We start from the raw sequence: 12664 nt of genomic DNA, 5'->3' as shown, positions 1-12664 counted from the left end.
CCCGGCCACAGCACAACCTTGTGACCTGTAACCCTGCCGACCCCACCCTGGCAGAGCCGGCCTTCCACTCTCAGCGACCAGCAGCAGGGGGCACCCAGGACCCCTGCCACCCAGCTTCCACCCGGTTCTCCCACGGGTACCCTGAACAGACCCTGCCCTCTCCAGCTCAGTCCCCAGCAGCAAGGTGGACAACAAGGGGACCACATGATGGCTGAGCCCCCAGCACCCTGAGACCACCCTGAAGAAACTGACATTGAGAACTCAGAAGCCTCTCTGAGACATTAAGACGATTTCGAGGCCCTCGAGAGTCTGGCACTTTCCAGCACAGAGAACAGACAAGGCAGCAGCCTCCCGGGCAGATGCTGCCCTCCACAGGCCAAGCATTCCTAACTGCCCCTCAACCTAACCTCACAACCAGCCCCCTGGCTTCCCCAGAGCATGTAAGGTCAGGGAGATGCATTGCTCACGAGGCTCACACAAACACTCACTGCAGTCCCAGCCCCAAGGACGAGAAAGCACCAGTGAGGGAGCAGGAGAGAAGCCTGGAGACTCAGTGGTGACGGAGGACAGCAACGGAGTAGGCTGCGCCCCGAGGCAGGTCCTGTTTCCACCCCTTCCTCCTGGGGGGACTGCCCCGGGGGGCGAGCACAGGGTGGGTGTCAGCCTCCCCCGCAGATGTGGGACCTGTTGGGGACTCTCCACCTGGGCCAGTGCCTTCCACACTGGGGCATCTCCTCTCTAAACTCCCGAGCGTCTGCAGCAACCCCGCCACCCTACTGTGAGAGAAGGGGCCACATCACGTGTGTGCCCACGTACCTGCCCAAGACCAAAACAGAAACTGCTGTCTCCCATCACCAACACAAGTGAACAAGAACACAGACACGTTATCACAAAAACTTAAAATGCTCCCCTGGGGGCCACCAGGAGCCTCATCCCGATATGGTTCCTGATGTGAGCACAGCAGTGCCCAGCCCATACGGGAGCACTGACCCACGGGGACCAGGGCACCAGGGACAACATAAGCTCAGGAGGGGCATGTCTGAGGCCCGCACTCCCACCTGTGCGGGGCAGGCCTGGTCCTGGCACCAGGCTCAGGGTGGTTTCTATGGTGGAGGGCTGAGCTGTACTGGGCCTGCTCCCCCGCTCCCCCCCCCCCCAAATGTCACTTTACAAAGTGCCCAGCCAAGGTGGACCACTTCTAGCTCAGCAGGAGAGTGTCTGTCACACAGGTGGGGAAAGACACTGCTGCCAGCACCCTCACAGATGCTCTCCCCACAGAGCTGCCACCAAGCACTGCACCAGAGTGCTTTGCTGTCTACCAGCCACCTGCCACGGCTCCCCTGCACCCGGCGGACTCAAGAGGTATGGAGAAGAGTGGTGCCCAAACTTGCATTTTAGCGAGCACAGAAGATGAGGCTGAGCTCATGTCTGCCTGCCTGCGGGGGCAGGGCCAGGACAAAGAAGGCCCAGGGCCACCAAGTCCCACATTCCCAGGGGCCTCTCCAGGCCTGAGGGCTGGTGCCTTCTGAGCAGGCTGGGGGAAGGCCCAGTAGAGCAGTCGTGACCCTCATGTCACTGACTGAGGGGCCATGCCAGGCTCCCCGCCCCCTGGGACCAGTGGGCATTGTCACCTCCTCTCTTCAGAGGTGGAGGCAGTAGTGACTGCTGTCTCTCGCAATGAGCACTTGGCCAGCCTGGGCGCAGCTCTGACGCATGGCCCAGCCCCCAGCAACCCTGGGGAGGACAGCCAGAGCCACCACCCTCTCTGCCTAGAGGAAACCACAGGCTGAGCAGAAGGGGATCCGGGGGAGCCTCGCCTGCTGCTGGGGAAGCCAGGTGACTGGCTTCTCCACAGATCCCAGCCCTCTCCCGGCCAGCTGGGTCCTGGCAAGGTGAAACTCGCAGCCCCCGCACGCTCTCAGGAAGGCTCCCAGGGCCCACAAGGAAGAGAGCAGGAGCCTCACAAGAGGCTCTGCTGCCAACACTCCGCGCCAGACAGGGACAGAGCTCCCGGCTTGGAGGTTTCTACTACCCTCTCCCTGCCCCAAGAAAGAAATCGACCATAGTCAAAAGACACTGCACACCAGAGACTGACACACTGTAACTGACTATATACCTCAACTAAATAAGAAAGATTGTAGCAGAAAAAGCTAGAGCCTCACCAGCTGACTCCGGGGGGCCAGGGGCCAGGAGACTAGGCTGGGACAGGTGGACGTCTGCTGCCCACTCTGAGCCTAGGCTGCCCCGGGGCTGGGGAAGACAGCCCTGTGCTGCTCTTCTGAGAGTCTGCCTTTCCTTGGCGCCACCCCCTCCGCACTCTCTCCCTCCTGGGCCTCCCCACTGGTGGCAGGGAAACCCCAAGCTGAGCTGCCTTCCCCAGCCCTCCCACAGCCCCCCCACCCGCCCTCCCCTAGCCCTCACCGCAGCAGCACTGACCTATCGGGGCAGACGCAGATGTCATGCATGTAGAACTTGATGGCCTTGGACTGCTCCTTGTTCTTGAAATGGTAATCAGCCAGGAGGTAGTAGAGCTCGTTTACCACCGGAGGGGAGGGGTCAGCCCCTTCTGGGAGGCAGGGCACCTGGCAGGTGAGAGGGCAAGGATGCAGGGAGGCACAGTAGTGACTCAGGTGTGACCAGGGCCCTGACGGCAGCGGTGTGGGACACGGTCCAGGCACCGAGCTCCTACCTCAGTGGAGGTGCCTTCAATGTAGGCAGAGACTCTGTCCAGGCTCAGGGCTGGCCTCTCCGTGCGGGGCACGATGGTGGCGATTCTCTTGAGGAGGTTGGCCAAGTCAGCAGACACGGTGCTGGTCTTGTAGCTGTCAAATTCAGGAAGAGTCTTGGGCTTAAAGTACTCAAACATGAACAGGGCATCCTCCCATATCAGGTCCATCTGGAAAGAAGGCAGAGGCGGGTCACTGTGTGGTCCAGGTAAAGAACACGGGGAGTTCGTCCACGGAAATGCATGGTGTCTGATGTAGGCCAGCTCACAATACACAGAGAGCCTAAAATGACTCCTATGTACTTAAAATACCTGCTCACCCACTGTAATCTCCAAACCCAGGTGTCTGGTGAGCAGAAATGTGAACCAGTGCAAGCCCAGACTTTATGAAGACAAACACTGGAACCGAGGGCGCACTCTTGTGAGTCACGAGGCCACACAAGAGGCAGGTTCAGGGATAAGTGCAAGGGGCAGACCAGATGCCCCCAGTGCCCCAGCGCCCCGTCGGTCCTCTGGCTGACAAGTACTGACCAAGCACTTGCTCTGGACCAGGGTGGGTCTGCACACTGTAGGGGCCCTGCCCAATGGAGTGCACGTTTAGGGAATGAACTCCCTTAAGGTCAAAGAATAACTGACCGTGTTAAGAAGCCATATCATAAAATGACACACCTACTAGTGGTCTGAAAACCACACGACAAAAAGTGGAAACCTTATGCGGGGAGGGTATAGCTTGGTGGTAAAGTGCATGCCAAGCATGCAAAAAAGGTCCTGGGTTCAATTCCCAGTACCTCTGTTTAAAAACATAAACAAATAAATAAGCCTAAAATTACCTCCCTGCCATTAGAAAAATTTTTTAAAAAAAGAAAAACAAAAAACAAAACAAAACAAAAAAAGGAAACTTTCTAAGGAATGATATGCATTATCCAAACTGGGGGGAATCTACTGGAAATTGCCAGTCTGCATTTCTGAATGATTAGTCAATATTTACGAAATTAGTCTCTGAAAGGAAAGCCCTTTTCCTTGAGATTTCGATAAGACTAGTCCACCTGACACAACTCCAGCCCACCTGCCGGGCTGTGAGACAGCGAACCTGACACCCTCAGGAAGCACAGGCCCCAGCGAGCCCAGCCCCTGGGCAGGGGTGGGTGGCGCCCTCACCTGCTGGGCCGAATGCTCCTCCAGGTACCTGGCCTTGCTCTTCTTGCTGGGGTAGCTGTACAGGCAGTAGAAGCACTGCTCCAAGGCCGTCTCCAGCTCCTCCTTGTACGGGTGAGTGTCTTCAGAGGTGGATGCGGCAAGCTCCTTCTGGAGAACGCGCACCTACAGTGGTGACGGAGGAGGCACCTGGCGGGGGGGGGCCCGCAGCCCTCGGGCACAGTGGGCCGCCAGCTCTGTTACCCTGAGGGGCGTGTCTGGGCCTGTCTTGCTAGGGGGTGGTAGTCACCTTCGAGGAAGCCGAGGGGCCACTCAAGGCCCCCCATCCAGCACCCCACCAGCTTCAAGCAGTGCTACACTCATCCACCAAGCCATTCATCTGCCCCCCCAAATATCTACCTAGCACCTTCTTATGCTGGGCAGGGAGATACCAACTCTGCTCTGGGGAGCTCAGACTCCCACGAGGGACCATGAATTAAACAGAGTTGTAACGTAAGATGACTCATCCCAGGAGGGCCAAGGGAATCTCGAAGACAGACGTTAGTGAGGATCACGGAAGAGGTGGTGTCCATGGATGTTAGACCCAATGGCTACTGTTATGCCAACTATTAGCAAACCATACTTTCAAGCATCCATGGTATTTTTACTGAAACTAGACAAAAAGCAAGTCTCAACAAATACCAAAGATCAGGTATGATGTAGATCACAACCTCTGAACATAATTCAATAAAATTGGAACCAATTACATAAAGATAGCAAACACCATGCTCATGGCATGCAGCTAAAAGTATACTTGGGAAAACTTACAATATTCAACACATGTATTTGAAGAGTGATCACTAAAATAAGCATTTACTTCAGTAAGTTAGAAAAAAACACAAAGCAAATCCAAAGAAAGTAAAAAAAAAAAATAAACATTGAAGTGGCAATGAATGAACTAGAAAGCAAAGAAAAAATTGATCAATACACCAACAGCTGGTAGTTTGAAAAAACTGATTTTGATAAACTTCATTAAAGACTCATTTTTCAAGAAAGAGGAAAAGAAGCACAAATAAATGGTTTCCGTGATGAAAGAGGGGGCATAACTAAAGGTGCTAAAGAGAGTCTCATAATCATAAACAAATACGATGAGCAAGCTGATGCTTACATGGACACTATTCCAAAAACATTACTGACTTTAGAACAGAAAATCTAAATGAACCCATAATCACCAAAGAAACAGTCAACAGTTTAAATCTTACTCTGAGGGGGTTGGGGACAGGGAGAGGGACTGGCAGTGTGCACGCCAGACTGAGGGTGGGGTGCAAACTACAGCTTGTACGGCTCGTGGGGCAAACCCTGTATTGCCTGTTTCTGTACAGCCTGAGAGCTAAGAATGGCATTTACATTTTTAAATTATTTTTAAAAATTAAAAGGAGTTCTGCTCTGTAACACATGAGAATTATATGAAAGGTTCATCTCCCGCAAGCTTTCGCATTAAACCTTTATACACTGTTTACAGCTGCATTGGTGCTTCAAAGGGCACACCTTTGAAGTGGTTTCAACAGAGACCGTGTGGCCTGAAAGCCTGGAAAATTTACCCTCTGTCCCTTTACAAAAGAAGTTTTGTTGACTTCTGGCCAAGACAACAGGGGGAAAAAGACTGAAAAGGAGGGAAGACATATGTATGGACGATATGACTGTCTACATAGGAAACTCGAGAAATCCGTAACCCACCAGAACAAAGAAAAGCAGTAAGCAAAGGACCTGTGTGTAGGAGAAACTTCACGGTCTACCAAAAAAGCCACCAACTGAGAAAACCCGGGAGCAGGACCGTCTAGTCACCGGCCCTTCCCTCCAGGCGCCACTCCCCGAGCCCTGGCCTCACTTTCAGCTTGTCCCGGTCAGCACCAGGGTGCAGGCAGGCAGGGCACCGGGACAGACAGACCCTGTGCAGGTGGAAGGGGAGACGGCAGAAGGAGCTGCAGATCCCTGAGCAGCAGGATGGACAACATAGACTCTGCCTGGCATGATCCTTCGAAAACTGGTTCTGGACTCCAAGCTGACCCAGGGGAGCTCCCAGAGGCCCCTGGAGCTCACAGGATGGGCCAGACACTCCAGCATCCACAGCTGGAGCTGGAGCTTGCCCTCCTCAGACACTGACCTGCTCCGGGGCCCTGAGCCAGCCAGGGCTCCCTGCCAAGACTCCATGTCCTCAGCACCAGAGGTGTGCAAATTGTGAAGCCTCTCGACACATGAGCTCTACACACAATCTCGGTCCCATTCACTCATTCAACCCACACTTATTAAGCACCTACTATGTGCCAGGTGCTCTGCTAGGTGCTTGGATCCATCAGTGAACAAAACTAGAAAATACACCTGCATGGAAGCTGCATTTCACTGGCAAAGAGACAGACCAACAACAAATAAAATGGCACGCTGGGGCCAGAAGAGGGCCCATGGAGAGTAGGGGGCAGAGGAGGGGGATCAGGAGGACAGGAGCCATGTGTTCACCATGAAGGTACAGAGCAAAGATCAGCAAATCTTTTCTTAAAGGGCCAGATAGCAAATATCTTAGTAAACATGGCTTTAGAGCTGACATGCAGGGGAATGGGCACGGCTCCGTCCCACTGACCCATCTATGACCAGGCACCAGAGCTGGGCTGGGTGCCCCTCTGGCCCTGTAACTGGTCTGTGTGCCATCCAGCTTCTCATTCAACAGCAAAGTCTGGGAACAAGGATCGGGCTGCTTGTATCCCGAGTCAGCCGGGCAAGTGAGAGGAAGCCCACCTGCGCCCCCCGAGCATCTCCTGAGAGAATGAGAGCAATCGCTGCTGACGGAGCAGCCACTATAGCCTGAAGGGTGGTGCCTGACAAACGGACCAGCGGGCGGCAGGAGAGTGAAGTCACCACCTCTAAAATTACTAACAAGGCAACTGAGTCAGACCCTGTACCTGCACGCAACAGACTCAGTGAGGGCCAGGGGGTCTACGTCCACCAGCAGTTCAAGGCCAGGTCCAGAATCCTGGGCCTCAGGTCGCAGGGACTCCAAGCTCAGACTTTCTGGCAACTGTGAGTTATCACCAACATGCAACAGTCAGAGAAGGGCAGGGCCCAGTGGCAGGGGAAGGCCAGGTGAGCCCCAGCAGCACTTACGTAGAAGCGCAACAGAGCCCCATCAGAATTGCAGCACCAGGACCTCCGGCCCAAGTACTCGTGGGCTGTGTTGAGCAGCATGAGGGAGGAGGGGAGCACGGGAGCCTCGGCCATCACTGTGGGGAGACCAGACGGACAGATGGGTTAGCATGGGGTGCATACAGGAGCAGTGGGGTTCAGCCTCTCCTGTCCTTAACACAGGGACCAGAGATTTCCCCTTCTTTCCTTTCTCATCTTCCTGCCGTTTCAAATATGTAATGACTTGACTGACTCTACTAAAGCAATACGTGCTTATCAAAAAACAATTCAAATCACACAGCAAAGTATAAAGAAGGACTGCTTCCTCACCAAGCTCCAGCCCCCAGATAACCCACGCTGGGACATGGAGAACAGCCCTGGAAGCATCTTTCTATGAGTGGGTGAGACACTTTGAAACAGAAAGATAAGTAATTTGTAATGATGGAACCCATAGTACACACATTACTGCTTAACTTAAACACTCTTATGTTTAGGTCTATTTAAACATAATAGAAGAAAAAAGAACTATCAAATCTCAATTAAATATTCACCACTGGAACTATCATTAGTTCCCTAAAGATCCCTTGGTGCTTTTGAAACTCTAGGCCATAACCTCGTGGTCTTGTAAGTAACACTTTCTAAGAGGATCAGGATAGAGTACGTTAAGGCAGAACATGCTAGAGGAAATCACGCCCCGTAGAGCGAGGGAGGATTCTTTCACTTTTTCTTGGTTAGTCTCCGTCAAAGAGACATGAAAAGTGCTGGTAAAAAGAAGTCGGAAAATCACTCAGCTTGAGCCATTCTGGGTTTTCGTGGGTCTTCTACATTCGTTTCCATATTCAGCAGCACCGAGAACGATGACACAAGATCAGTGACAGCAGTGACACGTCCTTCCCCCAGCTCCCTGTTTTGCTGTGCATGTTGCCTGCAGTGCTTCAAGGTTCTGTCCTGCAGCCATGAGCCCAGCTGCTTTCCCTCAACCGCAACTCCACGTGGTCTCGGTGCTCATCGAAGAGTTCTCTCCCCTGGGTTTTCTGGTCCTGAGGAATTTCATTCTGACTCACGCTGGTTCACTGACTTCACCCTCCAGCCATGTTTCTAAGAAGCACCCGGAGGAGCTGGAACCCACTGTAATTACAAACTACTTGGCCAGCTGCCTTGACTCACGCTTTCCCTGGGAGCTGTGCAGACAGTGGACATCAACCCAGCTGCACTGGACACTGCTATGGAGAAATCTGAAATGAGTCTCACTCCTTGTCCCGTGAAAGTAAATCGCTTTTTCAGTTTAGAAACCTAAAAAAATCTTTATCCTTAAAATGGATCCTTAACCAGGAGGTATCTTGACATATTGTTACCGACTTTTCTTGGTATACACTGCACTTTGAATCTGCGGATTCAGCTGTTACTACAATTTAGAGACGGCTTCCTGTATTTGACGCCGGGTTGGTTGCTTCTCCCACTTCACTGCCGGAGCCTTGCGATCTGGGGCTCTGTTCACCGTTACCCTGGACCACCTATGCTTTCCACATCCATCACCTTCTTAGCCACACTCCTCACCTCAGTCTGTCACATTCACTCTGCTTCTTGCTACTTGTTAGTGTACGACGGCCAGATATGGTTTGTGGCGTTTTCCTTAGTTCTACAGTTTTCCTTTTCATTTCACTGTTTATCGTCTTAAAAACTTTACAAGTGATTTCCTCGTGCCCACCATTCACAGGACCTCTGCCTCCGCTCCGTGATACCTGCTTTCTTCCAGGCCGAGATGGCCCACTTTTCGCAGGGTATGTCCTTCCTTCCTTTCTGTCCCCACTTGGCATGGGGTAAGCACACCTGCCAGGTCACTTCTCTCTGTCTCACTCACAGTCAGCCAGGGAGGCTGCTCAGATCAGGGACGTGCCCCAATCACCAGGAATGAATTTTCTAGGGTGCTCTCCCATCAAGAAGGCCAAGCTGCCCTTTCCTTACAGCTGTACTATTAAAGTGGGCATCTGGCTTGGTCACCTTCCACAGCCAGTGTCCACAGAACAGAAGGGAGACCGCTTGACCAGGGCTGTGGGCAGTCCTTGTGGGGCCACAAGGTCTCGTTCTCTCCTGAGAGCCCCTTAAAGGAAGGGTGGCTGCATGGGGAGAGGAGTGCGGTCAGACAGTCTTGGGGGCAGCTCCTTCGGGGTCTGCTGTGGCTGCAGAGGCTCCAGTCCCCAGACTTGTGGACCCCCAGGGGAGCCACGTCCAGTCACTGAGCATGATGGGGGGGCACAGGGACCTGGATAGGCACTCGCTGCAGAGCCCCCACCAGGTGGCCAAGGCACAGTCAGGCCACAGCCCAGGTCTCAGTCTGCCCTGCATCCTCTCACGAGCACAGATCCCCAGTGAGCCATCTCAGAGTCTGCTCCAGACAATCAGTGTGTGACAACGTCCCGCACTAGCCCCTCACCACCAGCCAGAAGTGCCCTCCGTGCCATCTGCCCCAGAAGGCGCAGGACCCAACAGCAGCCCCGCCGCTGCCTCGGGGGCCATAGCACCAGCCATGCTCTACAGAGGAGAGGACTGTCAACGTACCATCCTCCCTCGGTTCTCCTCCTGGGGGTGGAGGCAGGGACAGGCACCAATCCAGTGGCCAGAACCCCTGATCTGTCCCTGGGCCTGGCCGTCCAGAGTCACGGCATTTGACTGTTCCCCTTATTTGCTTACTGACAGGTTTTTTTAAAAAACCGTGTTGTGTTTGCACAATTAATTGGGGAGAAAAAGAGACTCTTTATCTGGAAGTCTTTTTGTATCATTCTTATAAGAAAAAGAATACACATTTATAGCTGCAAACCTTAATTTTTCTTTTCTCACCACTAAAACCTTTTTAGAAAACACACAGGCAGCACCATTTGTCAAGAGCTCTAAAGATATCCGTTCTAAAAATTTATCAAATAAATCAATTCAGCAGAAACAAAAGGGTACAGTGAGGTGTTGGTGACAGAGTGACCCATAAGAGAGAAACAATGCAGCTGTCTTGACGGTCTGGCAGGGGGTTCATCAGACCAGGGCACCTCTCGTCAGCACCACGAAGACCACGGGATGAAGCGGACACAGCTTTACAAAAGGGTGTGAGAGCCTCTCTGTCTTGCTCCTTCTACACCCAACCCACACGGACCAGCTCCTCGAGTCCCTGCCCAGCTCCCCGGGTCTCCATCAGGCCTAAGCCCAACGCCCACTCCCCCTGCCACTCTGTCATGATGCCATGGGTGCTGTGGGTGCTGTGGGCACCCTGGGCAGTCCCGTCTGCCTCCCCCACGTCAACTTGTCAGGCCAGAGGCTCTCACTCACAGAGGCCTGACAAGCAGTGAGCAGCAGTAACTTTCAGGGGAGTAAAGGCCAAAGCGGGAGCAAGTGGGAGGAAGGAATCTCAAGTTCACTCCGTGGTCGTTGCAACACAGCTGACTTTCCTGTCCGCTTTGCTGACTTGTCAAACACTGAGGAAAAATCCCCAATAAATTCAATTTTAAGCTGGTTGAACAAATATGTAAGTCGAGTATTATAACCACAGCTATATAAAAAGTACATGTGTATTGGCCAAGTTTAGGTAGAAAATGCAAGAACACCAAAGGGGAAAGCTCCCTTCGGTAGGATTATAGACACCCTGCTTCAATGCCGTTTGGCTGCTGTTTCCATGTAGTCTCTTCCACCAAGCCGACCCGCTCCAGTGCCGTCCCCAGGCTCCCCAGGCCCCGGGCAGCACTACCCCGGCCTGGACGTGGGGAGCCGACGCTGGAGGTCACACACCCAGAAGTGGAACCTGCAGCTGCTGGCCCAGCCTGCCCTCCAGCTGCCACATCCTGGCCTTGAAGGCCCACATGCAGGAGAGCTACAGGGCTGCATGGGGACCAAAGGAGGTGGCAGGCGTGGCGCTCTTCATGGGCCCTTGCCACCTGCCATTTCCTCCGCATTGCCACCCGCACCAGATGAGACAAACATCACACGCCACAGCCCCGCCCCACGCTGTACAGCGAGCTCCCTGGGGAGCCTCTGCCTCCATCCAAGTGCCACGAAAAATCCTGCCAACCAAGCCCAGGCCCACTCACAGCGCCTGGCCAGGGCCCTGCAGCCCTGGGGCAGAGATAAAAGGCCAGGATGTTCAGGCTGAAGGCCACCCCACTGAGGGCCACCCCCACTGGCCCAAGTCCCAGCACCTTCGTCAGCTGGGTTCTGGAGCTGCTGCTGGTGGCACAGGGAGCGGAAAGTATCCTCCTCCTGCCGGATGACCCGGTGCAGGATGATCCAGGGCAGCACGGAGGAGACATGGGGCTCCTTGGGCTCCTCCTGCACGGCCATGCTGCAGTCGATGACCTGGGGGGGGGGGGTGTCTCAGCAGGGCTGGTGCCCCAGCACCTAGCAGCATGCCGGCACGCCATAGACCAGAGAGCCACAGCCACAGCTGGCTCTGCCCTCCCTTATGCCGCCTGCAGTTCCTGATGCACCAGACACGAGGCTGACTGCTGAACGGGGCACGGGGGAGCTGACAACCCAAGGAAGGAGAGCTAGGATCAGCCTGGCTGCTGTGAGGGAAGCAAACAGGGGCCGCAGTGGGGCTTCAAGCAGGGGAGGGTCAGGTAGAAGTTTCCAGGTGAGCGGCTGTGCCAGGCCCAACCCCAGAGAGGCACCTGAGAAGCAGGGGGTGAGGGAGGAGGCGGAAGCAGTAGTCAGTGCGCCTCCAGTGACCGCACCCTGGAGGGAGGCTGCCAGGGGAGGTGCGCGAGGAACACATCCCTAGTTCTTGAAAAGGTGCCTCCATGGAAGGGCAATGAGGCCCGAGGGTGGCCTGGGCTCAGCAGAGCAGTGATGCCTGCGGTGCCAAGTGCAGCCCCGTCTCTAACCCCAGATGTGAGCGGCCCCGGCAGGTCTGCTATCAGTGCACAACTGGCCCGGCTGCCGCAGCCAGAGAAACCCACACTCCCTTGGGGTGCCCGCTGTGAAGGAGGGGCCGGCAGGGCAGGAAGGGGCTGGTTACCTGGATGAGGTTGTTGGTGAGCCGGGTGAGGACGGCAGTGGAGGATGCCTCCTCTAGGATGCCGCCACTGCTGTCTGCCGAGAGCGCCTGCTCGATTCCCCCCAGCAGCTGGGTTACTGTGGCCACCCACTCCTCTTTGGCGGCCGCTTCAGTGGCATTGACCATCTGCTGGACAGCCTCATTCAGAGCCACTTCGGAGCACTCGAAGCACTGCTGGTGGTCCTCCAGCCGGAGCAGGGAGTCCTGCACGCGGGAGAGGGTGGGGAAAGGCGCTATAAGGGGCGGGGAGCGGGCAGGGAGCTGGGGACAAAGGCACGAGGGGCAGCTGACCCCACCACCTAGTTGGTCCTCCCTCGAGCCGCCACCAACCGACCGCAGCTCCAGCACCACGGCTTGGGGGGGGTGGTCTCCACAGGGAGGGCTGTCTGTGGAGGGGGCCTGAGCATGGCCACAGAGGGGTGGCCTTGGCTCCATCAGTCCCTGCCTCTGGATGCCATGTCAGGGAGGCCCGCAGATAGTGCTCCGCAGAGCACCTGGCCCAGCCCTCTGGATCCCACACCTGCTCCCACTTGCCTTCAAATCTCCCCTGCGAGCGTTGCTTCTGTCACGCTCCCCTTCCTTTGTTCCAGGTCTAG

General features: G+C 54.9%; 1 protein-coding gene across 3 annotated transcripts in view; it reads right to left on the bottom strand.

Annotated features, from left to right (window-relative positions):
- Nucleotides 1-12664, bottom strand: part of CABIN1 (calcineurin binding protein 1) — a 92767-nt gene that overhangs the window by 54726 nt on the left and 25377 nt on the right. For all 3 annotated transcript variants that reach the window (XM_032471419.1, XM_032471418.1, XM_032471420.1), the window contains exons 17-22: nucleotides 12030-12272; nucleotides 11212-11368; nucleotides 7016-7131; nucleotides 3884-4045; nucleotides 2690-2896; nucleotides 2437-2582 (exon numbers count right to left, since the gene is read on the bottom strand). In XM_032471419.1, coding sequence (XP_032327310.1) covers nucleotides 2437-2582; nucleotides 2690-2896; nucleotides 3884-4045; nucleotides 7016-7131; nucleotides 11212-11368; nucleotides 12030-12272 — 1031 coding nt within the window. The remainder of the gene's footprint in view (nucleotides 1-2436; nucleotides 2583-2689; nucleotides 2897-3883; nucleotides 4046-7015; nucleotides 7132-11211; nucleotides 11369-12029; nucleotides 12273-12664) is intronic.

This window comes from Camelus ferus, chromosome 32, assembly GCF_009834535.1.
Source record: "Camelus ferus isolate YT-003-E chromosome 32, BCGSAC_Cfer_1.0, whole genome shotgun sequence".
NCBI lineage: Eukaryota > Metazoa > Chordata > Mammalia > Artiodactyla > Camelidae > Camelus > Camelus ferus.
Note: the sequence above shows the minus strand (reverse complement) of the source record. Positions and strands in the feature narration are given on the sequence as shown.